At 40.4% G+C, this 15,077-nt stretch overlaps 1 protein-coding gene across 1 annotated transcript; it reads right to left on the bottom strand.

Annotated features, from left to right (window-relative positions):
- Positions 1-98: 98 nt before the first annotated feature.
- LOC149008593 (squamosa promoter-binding-like protein 1) lies at positions 99-14,790 on the bottom strand. Its single transcript, XM_089164666.1, has 11 exons — positions 14,635-14,790; positions 13,583-14,485; positions 13,031-13,212; positions 6,200-6,840; positions 5,667-5,741; positions 5,461-5,568; positions 5,252-5,369; positions 4,988-5,129; positions 2,929-3,079; positions 1,743-2,375; positions 99-1,046 (listed from the first exon to the last, which is right to left on the bottom strand). The coding sequence occupies exons 2-11, from the start codon at positions 14,185-14,187 to the stop codon at positions 591-593; spliced, it is 3,111 nt and encodes a 1,036-aa protein (XP_089020792.1). The 5' UTR covers positions 14,188-14,485; positions 14,635-14,790; the 3' UTR covers positions 99-590.
- Positions 14,791-15,077: the final 287 nt, after the last annotated feature.

Here is a 15,077-nt window from a genome sequence, read left to right as displayed (position 1 = left end):
ATCATTCATTATTACGCTGCAGAAAATAGAAGAGAACATTATCAATAAGCGTAAGCTAATCCTAATTGATTAAGCGTTTTTTTTCTCTAACCTGTTAAACCTGGAAACACCTCTAGATCTTGGCATTACATAATAGAAACAAGACACGAGACCATAAAATGGAAAAGTTTGAAAAAAAAACCTGATTGATTCAAAATGGAACTTCCAATTCGAGATTGGGTGGTTGATTTTATACCTGGCCAATTTGAAGATCACGATTGAAGAATAATAAACGTAGATCTTCAAGCTAAACCACAATGTTACATACCAATAAACTCATTATCGCTTAACAGTCAGCTAATTCCCTTGCAGTAGCCAACGCATTCCAAGACCAGAGACATCATAATCTCCTGCAGAAACCAATCCATCTCTTCCCCCAACAAACAGGGGAATCCATTCTAAGGAACCACCTATTAATTAGTGGACAATATCAAATATGGATAATACAAATCTTAGGATCTATAGATCCATAGCTCCTATTTCTACAGATAAAATCAATTTACAGCCTACTAAATCTTATACATACTCCAATTCAATAGGACATTGTCAGCTTACATCGATCCATAATTCAACCCTTCCCACCTGAAGGGAGGATCCACACAGAGTACCTCAGGCTGGCTTTTGAATAACAAAGCCACACAGACACACACTGCAGCTATGGCCACCATTGACAGCATTGCAGGCCTGTACGACAGTAATCTCCTACGGTTGCCATATACCAGTTGCTGATCACACAGCCTACAGTACCGCTGCATCACACCTAACTCTGCCTTGTCAATATCAAAGCTGAAAACTTTGCCTTTTTTCAATCCATTCATTGGTTTCTTGTTAGTGTTGCTTTCTGGGGGAACTCCAGGCATGTTGAGAATCACATGCCTAGCTTCTGATTTCTTGAAAATTTTTCTTTGAACCAGATGGATGTAGGAGAAGTGACCCCTCAGACGGGCATAATCTTCGGGTGTGAAGCCTGTGTTATCACGAGCACTCTTCCATGCCTCAATCCCAACCTGAAAAAGAATTACATGAGCATATTAGAAAGGTAAAAGAAACAACAGCTGTACTGGAATATGACAACCAGAATAAAAATGCAGCCTGTAATAGATGAGTGATATGTCCCATGTTTGGACTGGTGACTTAGCAACTGCTTAAATAATGCGCAACTCAGGGAGGTGGATTATGATCAGCAAAGAGGTAAGGGAGACAGCTCCACTGTAACGACCCATATTTGGCAATCTTATAGCTGGATAGAGAAAGGTTAGCCTTTGGATTGAATACATCAATACATGCTTAGCCATTTTATCTTTCTTCCTAATCAAGATAATTCAGTATCAAAATATAAAGCCAATATGGTCCCTTCGGCCACAAGGCAAGCTGTATCTGGGCTAAAACTTACAATACAAATTAAGGGAAACCAGAAGCATGTAAAAAAATATTTGGTGTCAGGCAAGCTACCAAGAGGACAAGGCCTGAAATCCAAGTGTGGCTGGAAAGGCTCACTACCTAACATTGTATGACACAGTGACACCTTTCAAAGAGGTGCTGATCATTGATCAGTCGGTGGCCCTAGCATATCTTATATTTCATACCAGTGTCTTCTGGACATAACTCCAGACTATAAATTTCTTCCTCATTTTGATATTACTACAATTGCCAAAAAGTAAAACTATCTTGGATATGTAAAAAAACTGAGTGCAAAGAAATACCGATCCAGGGTCATCAGTTAATGCATCCAAAATGTTCTCAGAGCCATCTTTACTGGCCGCAACATGAAGAGGCGTTAAACCCGCAGGACCCGCAACATCGGGTCTAAACAAGAAATTAACAGAGCCTTGGTCAACCAGTTTTTTTTGTCCAGATCCTTCTGTGTCCAAAATTTTACCCGGTATGTATCTCAATAGGAGTTCCACCACTGGCCTACAATTTCTTCGCACAGCTTTGTGGAGGAGACCTAGTTCTGACAATGCAAGCTCAACAGAAGGATGCTCACCGGCATCCACGGTTCCATCTAACAGAATGTCGAGAAGTTTCTTGACTACAGCACACCAACCATGATCCATGGAGAACTCCATGATCCACCTAAAACGCTTGAAAGGAAATACAGCCAAGTTGGGGTCCATTTGACCCAATCTAGACCTCACATGACTCCTATGAAGTAGCCATCCCATTTCATGTATGAAGTCCAAAGCTTGATTACTGGATTCCAATACAGTAGTTCCCCCAACATCTTCAGTCTCAGCCACCTCTATTACATCCTCGAGCATACGGATCTCTGAACAAACATCTTGCTCAGCAACAATGAAAGGAAAGAAAGATCCGCTAAGACCATGATCTTCAACCTGGATGGGTTCAAAAACCCAGAATCATCAAAAAACAGAAAAACGTGAGGGACAGGAAGCAAAAGGAAGAGAGACTCCAAATTGTATTGCCTAAACCGATAGCACTCATGACGAACATGCCCCGACAGCTGGGATTGTCTGTACTCTTTACTCTTTAGGTCATAGGTTTTCACAACCTATCACTTCACATTTTGTATGACCAGGAAAATCCACTTTCAAGAAAAACGACAGTAAAGAAGCTAAATACTGAACTGCTACACTTTTGCACTCTCATTTGATTTTTTTATAGGGAAGCTCCAACACAGGATCCATATATTGATGAGCACCCCCTTTCCCCACTCCCACCATAACATGTAAGATAGGGATAATGACCATACACCTATTCCTCACCTATTACAGTTTATAAAAGAGAGCTCATTGGTGAGGGAAATTATAATAAAGGGATTCACTATGTCGTTAGTAGATAATTCAAAGTCCTGCAGAAACCAGTATAGCTCAGGCATAAAAGAATTAAGACAAGTAGTTTCACAAAAGCAGCAGTAGATAACTGTACCTCAATGAATCCTCTTCCCATTACATTAGGTATTGAGCAAGGGAAGCTGAGGCACTGGAGTTCATCTTGCTCCTTGACAGTGCTGGTGCCCGCTACCAAGTCATGAGTAGCTTCCTCAACCAAATACTTTCCTTCAAGCGCACAGAGTAACCTGAAACCGGGGTAATTTACTGATTTCAACATCAAGTTGCAGCAAATAAACACAGTATCAACAGAAAAAGAGTATGACACATACAGCTGTTCCTTCTATATGAGAGGCCAATGCATAGACAACCTTCTTTTCATAAGAAATTTTAGCAATTCTGAGATACAGACCAGTTGACACTGTAGGGGGAGTTTTCACCACAGAATAAGAAGGGTGGTTCCCACAGCTTTACTGATGTAGCCTCAACAGGCTAGGGGCCACCTTTTGTCAAAGAACCAACTCAAAGTGGGGAAATAGGTTACTCGAAAAATTCAATTGGGTTTACAGGCAGCACGAAGGGTATCTCAAGAATTCAAACTAGGCCTTTGGATAGTCTTTAAATGATGGTTTTATGGTGTCTCAGAGATGATAAAAAGAAAGAAATCCTGATGATCAGAGATAGGTTTCTGGGATATCGCAGGGTTTTAGGGTGTCTGTTAGGGTAAATAACGGAGCTGGAACTTGAACCAAGTAAGGAATCAGTTATCGTGTGTACATTGTCCTGCAATCTTGCAATGCTTTAAGGGTTAAATTAAGCTAGATCTAGGTTAGAAATTACGGTTTGTTGGGGAATTCAAAAATTCAAGAAAGGGGCTGGATCTAGGGTCTTCGATGGATGATTGATCATTGATATGTATCCTTGATACAATGGCATCTTTGGATGTGATGGGATTGCAAGTTGATAAACAGAAAGTGTCGAACTGGGTAAAAATAGAGTTTTGAGTTAAGTAAGGGTATTGGGGTGTCAACCCAAGAAATCACTGATTAGGGTTTCTTGATAATAATATGAAGTTTGTTGATATCCTACAATTTAGAAATGATGTGCATAGGCTGAGAAATGAGACAGTATGGATCCCAATGACATCTCTGGACTATAGGAAGTTTCTAGATGGAGATTCCCAGAAAGCAAAAATAGAGAAGGGAAAGAAGAGGGTAGAAATGATAATAGAGAGCTGATTCCACAGTTCACCAACTCTAACCAGCAGCTTGGATATTACCCACCAAGGGGTGAGCAATCTAGATATTAATCGCCAAGCTTCAGCCTAGGTTTCACACAGTAAAGAAATTTCATGCAGCAGCTTGCACAATAGTCTGATTTTATATTCCTCCACAATGAGGTATATGGCTTTAATCAGCTTCAATTATGAAGTCCTAGGAATGGACCAATCCAACTTTACATATGAGACTAATCGATCTAAAAAAACAACAATTACCTAACTTAAATTGACCCATTGAATCTAACTTAATTTGAACCAATTAACCGGTATGAACTTTTAAGTATAAAACTAGACATAGTAATATGCTATTTCCTGTACTCAGCCTAGGTATCCTCATTCTAGGCCCACCACAACTTAAGCCCACGGAACAAAGGCCCCAACCATCTGAACCAACCTTAGGCTTATTCCTAGGAACCAATTTAGTGTTGGGTGTGCAACATTTATAATAATGCTGTTGTTGCAGCTGTCCTAACATCCATGGAAACAGCATTGTTTCTATATGTCCCAAGAACTAGTGGACATTCAGGGAAAAGGTATGTGTCGCCATACACAACTGTGGACCAAAGCTTCAGCAATCAACCTTGGACAGTTTCCCAAGATCCAAATGGTTTGAACAGTTCTGTCTGCGTCTTGAAGCTGTGTAAGCCAACCAAACCAACACAAGATTTGTTCGGGACATTGTTCAACAATCTGTCCAGGTTTTAAAACACTGGTCTGAGCAACCATATCAACCTGTTCCCCCAGAACCCAACCAAAAGCAAGGGAGTGAGGGACAGAGAGAGAGAAACTCAAGATTTAAAACCAAACCCAAAAAAAAATGTACTGACAGCTTCCTCAGAGGAAGGCAAGAGACATTCACAAAAGGATGGTGGACGACCTCATTGCGGGCAGAGACAAGTTAGATCCTTTAACAATGAACTGAGTTTTCTCCGACATGGAAACTGCAATTGGCATGATGCTAGTTATCCTGCAAGAATTGTGACTCTTAAGAGGCAATGATGCGTCCAGAACAACCTGACCTGCAGCAACAAAAGACAGCATTAGAGACCTCTACCTCTCATTAGGTGCCTTAATAATAAAACAAACCAAAAACCCTGGGGAGGGGGGGTGGAAGGCAAGCTGGACAAAAATCTCAACAAACCATTGTAGATGAAAGCTATTTGATGCTTAACCCTCACATACACCCATCCCTTACTCCAGAAAGTGTCATCAGAGACTTCCAAAAGCCTACTTAAAGTGGAGCTCAGATCAGAGCATATCTGCATTTTGGAAAAAAATTACAGTATTGTTACCATCTCCCAAATAAGACATTTATGTCTACATGTTGATCTCAAAGTATAAGAAGCATACCTCTTCCCATGTGGACTCGGCCATACGAAGATGAATTGTTAGAATAATACAACCAGGCCTGATGTAACTCTCTATGTCAGTAGGACTGTGAGACAACCAATCAAGGATCTGCAGAATTCAAGTATTTAACATCAAGCAGGAAATCGCAAAGAAAAAGGAAAGTAATACAGTCTCAATGAAAACAAATCTTTTGGGCTTGAAAATACCTGTGCTCGCAATACAAGAGGAAAATCACTTGGGTCTTTGCCAAAAAGTTTGAACACAATCCGATCTGTCCGGCTCTGTAGTTAAAAAAAGAAAAAAACATATTCAGTTTCAAATATAAATGGCCATGTTTCAAACACGCATCTCTCTATTTCTTATCTAAGATTGTCTACATCATGGTCCAACATTTTGACCGGAAGTGTTGAATTTCCAAGGCATGATTCGGTTTCTCCCTGCTTTGGGAATTAACAAAGGAAGAAGAAAAAAACAAACAAATGAATTGAGAGGCCTTCAATATATTGATGTTATTTGGCAAATTTGGTGCCACATTTCAGATTCAACCAGGGTCAAAACTCCAGTAGAAGCCAAAAGCTTATAATTTGGTCCGCTTTTTTTTTCTTTTCGGGGGGGGGGGGGGGGGGTTTCTCTGTGATCATTATCATGGTTGGTAAAATTAACATAAGCTAATAATGAAGATGAAGCCTCTTTTTTCTTTTTTTTTTTGGGTGAAGCTAAGAGTGACCAATAAATATACCTGAACATCTCCACCCGAACTAGAAGGCGAGTGTGCAGATACTGTATCTGAATTCCCACTTGTCTGAGGTGGGCTTGACTGGTGAGAGTCCTGCTGCATCCAAGAAGGGCAATTAAGTCCAACAACCTGTGACCTGTCTAAGTCTTCTATGCAATCTTGTGACTCATTATAGACATTATTCAGGTCAATGTTGTTTAATTTGATCCTTCCATTAGTAGACTGTGGGACCTCTGCCTTAGCAGGGAGGCTATCCCCTATTGGAAACGAGGTTGTGGGTTTTGGAGGAGGTACAGTTTGCAGACATCCACCATGATCACCTGTGATAGTTCTTTGCTGTGGCACCTCAGATACTGCAAAATCAGCATAGTGGTCAACATGTCCATTTTGAGAGCCTTGAGCAGTACTACCACCATTGATTTTCATGGTGGAGCCTAAATGTGCAAAAGTGTCTCCCCCATTCATGAGCAAACTGGGTGCTACTTCTGACGATGTTCTCGTAGAAGTCCCAGCCTTCACCATATCTTGAGATTCCTGTAGAACTGCCAATGTGTTTCTCCCTTCAACCGTACCAGCAACGTTGGCAAGATTCCTCAAAAGATGAGACAGAAGATCTTGATCCTTTGCCTGATCTGAGCTGCTTGCTGCAATTCACATGAAATGTGATCAATTGCCAGTACAATATGGTCATCAAAAAAGAAAAACCAGAGCAAGAAAGCGGGCAAATCAGAGAACTAGCCAAGGAAAATGTTGCAGCAAAAATGTTTAATTTATTTTCTCCTCTCCTTCACTTGCTTTTTGGTGCAAAGACCCAAGACCATCAGAAACACAGCCAAACAATTACCCGCTGATATCCACAAGAAACACTAAGCGCTAATGTAGGTTAAAATCAACACCGATAAGTTCATCAATGGACTTATAAATCTTCTATAATCATATTCAACCAAGAATGGCAACTATTTAAAATTTTCCCAAGGAGACAGAGCAGCAATCTATCAGCCATTTTTTTCCTCCCCTTCCAATTAATCTACAGAAAACAGAGTACCAACAGTTGCATTTAATATGATTAGGTGGTAGGGGTAAATGTTAACCATCTGAGTCATCAATTTTCACTGCTGCTTAAATCACCAGGCCAATGGCTAAATTAACCGAATGATCAGGTTACTGGGATTACCGACCACACAGAGATCTGGATGGTTCATTCACGCAAAATCAACCTTGAACCAGCGATTGTGGTAGGATCAATACAATAAAAGTTACAGATTAAATAACTGAAACTTTTTTTGATCTATATATATATATATATATATATATATATATATATATATATATATATATTATATTATTAAATGCATATAAACGGAGAAAATTAAGAAAAAGTGGATACAGAAAATTAAATACATATAAATACATTTTGTAGTCTCAGCCAGGATCTCACCAGCCCATCATCCTCTCACCCACAGTCTCTCACCTCACCAACCATCACCATGTTCTCATACTATCAACCATAACTACTCATCTTCAATCTCTGCTTTCTTCTGCGCAGACACTTATATGTCTTTATAATAAAGCAACCCAATCCTAATCTAAGTAAGAAACTAATTAATAAATAAAGCCTACAAAATAAAAACTACCTATAAAATAAAAGCATACTTTAAAATACATAATCCCATGCGAGACACAAAATTTCCCTAAATTACATGTGGAGATCCCCTAGTCTCCTCCACGCAAAGTCTAGATAAGCACTGATGCAAATCCAGCACCAAATTGGGCTATTTTCCCTTGGAATCAACCTAGGGTTGATATATCTAAACGTTGGGTCCTTTGGTCCCTTGGGTCAGTGGCTAATGGCCTAGTAAATAGACCTAAAACATGGGTACATGAGTTGAGACTGTTGAGTACTGAAATTCCCCGTACTTCTTATTTTAAGTGTGTGTGTATGTATGTATATATATACACAGGGTCCCTTGGGCAGCATGTGGAGAGAGGACAGAAGGCCGACCACGAATTCAGAGAAGAGATGAGAGCTTACCTGCTGAAGGGGAAGAACCTCGAGGTGGACTTGCAATCACCAGAATTCACAGATGAAAGAGGGCAGGGAGGGTACCCCATTGCATGGCCAGAGAGCAATTCCAGGGGCGAAATCATGAATACCATGAACGAGTAGGAGACAGTATACCAGCATGATTTTCTCACTCCACAACTTGAGATGCCCGTCTTTGCAGGGGAAGACCCAACAGGCTGGATCCTGAGGGCTGAACAATTTTTCAGTCTCTATGGATCAAGTGGGGAAGGAGACCATGCACTGCCACAATCTGCTTTGAAAGCACAGTACTAGGGTGGATACAGTTAAAAGATTTGCAGCAACCATCGCGACATGGACAGGACTTAAGGAAGCAATGGCGCAGCGCTTCAGTTTGCCGCAAATGAAAACTCTCCTGAGGAGGCTTTACTATCCCCCCAGCAGTGCAGCACCATCGCCGAATATCGGGAAGCCTTCAAGGCTCTGGCAGCAGCTGCCACAGCTCAGGTTGAAGGCCAGTTAAGGAGTGCCTTCTTGACAGGGTTGAATAAAGACATTAGAACCGAGGTTACCAGGGATATATAAACCTGGGCCCAGTCAATAATGTTGGAGTTCAAGCCAACCAACCGGTGGGTCAGCTGAACCAACCCCAAACAGGCCATTATCTTCAGCCTATCCTCCTGTTCAAACAGGAACTTCCACTGCAATAGGAGGTGCAACAGGTCCTGATGGTTGACACACAAGGAGATTAGGGCCAAAATGGACAAATCTTTGCTTTAAATGTGCTGCTCTATACTTTAGAGGCCATCAATATAGTATTCCTTCCCCTGAATCCGCAAGAGGAAGGTAGAAAAAGGGGCACACAGATTCCAGTCCCAAGAGAGCCTAGTCCTAGCCCTAAATCTCTAGAATTGAAGGGCCCACTCTAGAACTTCAGCCTGAAGTCAAGTCCCTTCCCTTTCATGAACTGCTAATGCCAGAATATTCAATCCAGGAAGCTTTAAAAGAGAAGGACAGCACCATAAGTGACCACACAAGCAAGGCCTAACTCCCTATTCCAAATAGTGGGCCTCCCCCGCATAGCTAGAAGCCTCATCTAGAGATAGTGCCAAAGGAATCAGGTAAAATCAGCAGCTCCAAAGGTTGTTCTAACAAAGTTCACTTTGTCAAAGAGTCTCACCAAAGAAAGGGAGTTGTTGTCACCACTTTCACCAACAACTCTAGATCAAGGTTTACAATATCCCACAACACAATACAATATTAGCATATACGTATCCATATTGGATACAATCGATAGATATGTATCGATACGTCTTTCTATTGGATTCACTAAAATACATTGACCAGTACGATACAATACTCGATACAAGACGATACGTCTGTTAAAATCACCTGACACTTGATCGATACGATATTTGATACCAACACTTTAAACCATCCTCTTAATCAAGGTTTAAAGTATCTCATGATACCATACGATACTAGCCAATATGTATCCGTATTTGACCAAACCGATACGATACATCTTGATGCATCTCTCCATTGAATTACACTAAAATACATTAGTCAGAGCGATACAATACTCGATACAGGACAACACGTCTCTTAAAATCACCCGACCGATACAATACTCGATTGCTCTTAATAAAGAGACCCCATAGCCACCACTAGAGGCAAACCTAGGAGATTTCAGCAGCAAGGAAAACTACTTAGACCCATATCAACGTCTTAGAGAGATAACAACAGAAGTACAGCTGCTGTCCATGACAACTACAGCCACACTAGCAGAGTTCGATGATGACCCTAAGGCTAGAAATGGAAGGACCAGAAGGAGATTCAAGTCCCTAAAGTCAAGAACATGATAGTTGACGAAGGTGCCCTCATAGAATGCAGAAACATGGTCAAATCAGCAACCCCAGTCAAAGTTGTAAAGGATGAGGTACCCACCCCACAAGAAATTCCGTGTCTTTAGCACCACAAAGAAGGTAATGCATTAGAGCTATACTAGCCCTATTCCTCGCAAGACAGACCCTCCCTTGGGTCTCCCATTGTTTCTTGGAAGAGATGCTACCAGGATTCTCTAAGTTGTAGCTACAATACTGACAGAGGTGGTGACAACGAAGGACTCTTAGAGCATTGACTTCATCTTTCCTCCTTGGGCTTCTGACAAACACACCCCTAGGATTTAGGACTTTCTTCCCACCAATCCTACCATACCAAAGTTCTGTCTTAGAGTACTAGCAGTGAGGTATCAACTACTCCCTTCCCACAGCTAGATGAGAGGACGAAACAACACAAGAGATTCCCAACGCATCAAACCAGGAGCATTCGATTCAACACATTCATCAAGACATGAATGCTTTCAAGAAGGGAAGAACTGATGCGAACACGATTTGGACCCTTGGCCAAAACGCTAAGTGGGGCCCACAAGATGACTCTAAGAAGCCTCCCTAGGCTGATCGAACCCTCTAGGAGAGGTATTTTGGGCATTATCAGCCCTAATTAGTTGTTGGAATCTTATTCTAGTTTAACTTCTGGAGTCCAAATTGGTTAAAGAGCATCGTTTTGAGCTAGTAGTTGAGTTAGTCGTTAAGTCCTTAGCTTTTAAGAATTCTAGCACATGTGACAATTAGAGTTTTAATTAAATAAAATCTAGCATGCGCTTATTAGAGTTTTTAAGTTATTAAAATGTTTATTTTAGCATGTGTCCATTAGGGACCTTTGAAGTTTAGATTTTATTTCAATGGTTGAGATTATAAGGTGGCATCTTAATCTACAAAGGAATCTCACCCAGTGTTAAAGACTAAAGAGTCTTTTAGTAGGCTATAAATAAGAGCCTACTCTTTCTTTGTAAGCTAAGTCTAAATAGGAGCTGGCGTAAGAAGAAGAAAGGCAAATTGAAGGATAGGAACTTTGGGGGGGGGGGGAGAACGAAGTATGAATGGAGGTTTTTTTTTTTTTTTGGGGGGGGGGGGGGGGGTGGGAGGGGGATCAAAATGAATGGAGTTTAAAATTAGGGTAAAACTAGTACTTACTCTGGTTTTTATAAATGAGGCGATGAGGGTAGTAGCGTCTTTTTATTGCTTGACTTTAATGAAGGGAAAAATAGACATTACATATCCAAATTTAACAGCTACTTAAAACCATTATAAGGGGGCAATAGTAATTTTGTAAAGAATGAGGTTTGATTAGTAATAAACCAAAGTATGGGAGAAATAGTAATTATCCCTTTCTTTTTTTAATGAATAAAGAGATATATTAAAAGGCAAAGTAATTATCCCTTTCTTTCTTTCTTTTTTATGAATAAAGAGATATATCAAAATGCAAAGCGGATCAAAATAAAGAGAAAACAGCCTTCAAGCGACCGAATAGGAGAACTAAGACCCCAGGAGACAACAATGAGCCTATTCCTTGTGGTATCTACAACCGGGGGATGGGGATCAGAAGTAATTCTCACAGAAACATCGAAACAGATGGGTACTGTTTTTATTTCTTCTCCCACTTCTGCTGGTCAGAAAACAAAAACAGTAGAAAAGGATAGAAATGGTGGAGAAGAATGGGTTGAGAGAGATTGATGGAGAAAGCTAATGGATCTTTCGGCACTAAAATCAAGTTGAACAAGGGATGTGATCTGCTATGATGGACTTTATAAAGTGTGTGGTAGAAGAATGCAAAAAAAAGGGGAGAGCAGATCACATAAGAGAAAAGAAACAAAAAGAGGGGGTGCACACGCACACACAACCACATAGGCTCTCTAGGCTCTGAAACCATAATTCAATCCATTCTATTCTATCAGTTTTAACAATGGTGGATTATATCACATATAAAGAAAATTAAGAATCTTTAAATAACACTAACACAGGCTCTCAAACCATAATTCAATCCATTCTATTCTATCAGTTTTGTTGATGGTGGATTATATCTCATATAAAGAAAATTTAAGAATCTTTAAATAACACTAACTCTCTAATTAGAACATTGATTCAAATAAGGAAACTAAGAGAATTGGAAATCAAATAACCTACACATCTAACTTCTAAAATAAATAAATAGACATTATTTCCCTCAAAAAACATAAGATCCACTTCTACTTGACCTATGATGCAAACTGGATCAAGTTCATCTCTATCAAGAAACCCAGTTGGGTTAGGTCTGGTCCAATGCAATGTATCAGCATCATAGTGGGTCACTATGATCTGCAAAAAAGAAGGCCAGCTTTTTAGGAACACCTCTGCAACTAAATTCAACTGCCAATGTTTGGGGTAAGACAGCAAGGAAGTACAAGGCTACTAGAGGGTGCTCAGAATCAACTAAACATAATTTTCAATATTATTTCTTTTTCCTCTTTCCTTCTTTTTAATGGAGAATGCATTCAACTTACAATGAACACTAAACCTAACAGCAAAAAGAGACTGTGGAGATCAACAGAAAGAATCCTACTGTTGTCATTAGTCAGTTTGATGAGTAAAAATACTAGTGTTGATCATTTAACATTGACGTAGAACATAAGCAATATGAAGCAAATGAAAGCAAGTTATCTGTATGCATAGCAGGCATAGTTATCCTGTCTACCATCCTTCATCCACATAGAGACCTCCTATCCCTCCCTCCAAAAGTACCCTTGGAAAAAAAGAAATTAACATACAACAGAATAAGAGATCACTGTAAAGCAGACTAAATTTGGGGATTACCAAATGAACAGGCAAATAAGTTGGGGATTACCAAATGAACAGGCAAATAAGCTTCTACAGGAGTATCAACAGCTAATATTTTGATAAGAAGAAATTGAAGAGCATAACTGATGAACTCACAATGTATATTGGAGAGGATCCTTAGCAGACTCATCAATAGATAGCTACTAGCCCTATCATCATTCAGTGCACTTCCATTGACAACAGCATCAGGATGTGTTTTTCTCCTTCTCCTATTATGGCCCGCCAAACGTCTCCGACAACTTCTTTTACCTTCATCAAACTCTTGAAGAAGATGAAACCTGCCCAGGTGTGAAGTATGTAACAGTTAGCCATGGACAAGACACTTCGCAAGCATAAGACCACGATAAAAACACAACCAGCTATTAATGGCATAAAACAAGTTTACAACGAAAATTTTTCACAACACTGATCAAAAGGCTTCTGGCCTCAGAAGAATTTGACAACAGTCATTATCTACACTTCAAGGAACATAAAAGAACGATGGTTTTAGGAATTGAAGGTCTCTACGTGACTTCTGGAGGCTGCATATGCTGTCCATCTGTACTAGTAAGCAGAAAAAAGCCCACCCACCATCACAAGGAGAAGTATCCCGCATACTAGTTATACGAGAAAATTAAGCAGTACACAACAAGCTTGATTGGACATTACCTACTGCACTGCTGACAAAACCGCTGCATAACATTTCCTACAAGTGCCCCGCTGGCTTTAGAGTGTATCTCACAGACCTTGTGGCGCCTATGGTAGTCCTTGGCATTGCTGAGGTCAGCTCCACAATCTTCCACCTGACAAACCGCACGGTTCGAAGAACCCCCAATCAATTTGGTTTTCTTCCCATTATTTCCCTCATAGTTGGCAACCTCACCTTCTGTGATTGGATAACCATGCCCACCAAGTTTCAAAGTAAGGGACTCTTCTTCGTCATCTCCAACCACGATAACTCTCCTCCGCTTCTCAAGTTCCCTTTTGCCTCTCTCACTCCCCGGATTTGTGTCATCAGAACAAGATGAACTATTTGATAAACCACCAGCTTCAGGATTCCTCGAACTACCCGGGAACAACTGTCTGCTCTTGCAATCGGACGGGACGGAATTCAGGGGACTGGCAATGAAAAGATCTCCATCCCATTTCCAATCATTTAAATCCCATTCAAAACTAGTTTTCTCAACCCCCATCAAATCCTTGTCCGCTAACACAAAGCTGGACGACGCCGGATGGTAAAAATGACGACCTTCAGCCCCAATTTTGGTCTCCATCTATATTTGAACCCCCAAACAAATTCTGCAAAACTTACTTCAACAAACAAACCAAAGAAACCCTAGAAAACACGGAATCCAAACCCCAACTCGAGTTGACGATCATCAACTTGGATCAGTCAGACATGAAACCCAGACTTCTCATAATCCGCTTCGGTGCGTCCCCAGAAATCCAAACAAAGCACACCTCCATACCCGAGGACCCAAACAAGAGCAATCCACATGCCAACCACTCCCCAATTGAAACCCAAAGTTCCCAGAAGTCAACAATAGGAACGAGAAATGATTTTTTTTAACTCTGCGAACATGAAACACAATAATCAAACTCCACAGAAGACTTAATCCCTCAAAAGGAAAAAAAAAATCAAAAGCAAGAACAGAAGATATTAATTAAAGTACAATTGTGCAATGAACAAGATGCTATTATGAAAAATTAAACGGCGGCACCTGCAGTGAACTTTTCCTTGCCGAAGAAGATCGATCTGCAGAAGGGAATTGGCCAGAGATTGGTTGAAATTCCTTCCTCAGCAGCGAAACACTGAAATTGAGAAAGAAAAACCAGATGGTTGAGACTTGAGAGACAATTGAAGAAGAAAAAAAAAAGCGGTTTTGTAGTCCAGATTACTTTATTCATTTATGACGATACCACCGAGAGGCCCCACACACTTTCCTTATCGCTTCTTCTGCATCTGTGCCTTCCATATTGTAGAACCAGGAAGCCCAGTAAAAATACAAAAGAGCATGGATAATGTGTGATTCCCTGATTTCCTCCATCTCTCTCTCTCCAAAAAGACTTTTTCTTTGGTAAAAAGCACAGTAAATTTTTTTTCAGGTGAGACGTTTTGCGAGAGCAAAGCACATGAAACTCACTCAACTTGGATGGTTTAGTC

The sequence above is a fragment of the Hakea prostrata genome, chromosome 8 (genome assembly GCF_041222555.1).
Source record: "Hakea prostrata isolate BN-2017 chromosome 8, UWA_Hpros_2, whole genome shotgun sequence".
NCBI lineage: Eukaryota > Viridiplantae > Streptophyta > Magnoliopsida > Proteales > Proteaceae > Hakea > Hakea prostrata.
Note: the sequence above shows the minus strand (reverse complement) of the source record. Positions and strands in the feature narration are given on the sequence as shown.

Bases quoted from the DNA above. Each gene is read 5' to 3' on its own strand.
- LOC149008593 (XM_089164666.1), bottom strand. From the start codon at position 14,187: ATGGAGACCAAAATTGGGGCTGAAGGTCGTCATTTTTACCATCCGGCG. The intron at 5,742-6,199 runs GTATATTTATTG...TTTTAACTACAG, and splicing joins GTTCGGGTGGAGATGTTCAG to AGCCGGACAGATCGGATTGT. The intron at 3,080-4,987 runs GTCGTCCACCAT...CCCCGGTTTCAG, and splicing joins TTGTCTCTGCCCGCAATGAG to GTTACTCTGTGCGCTTGAAG.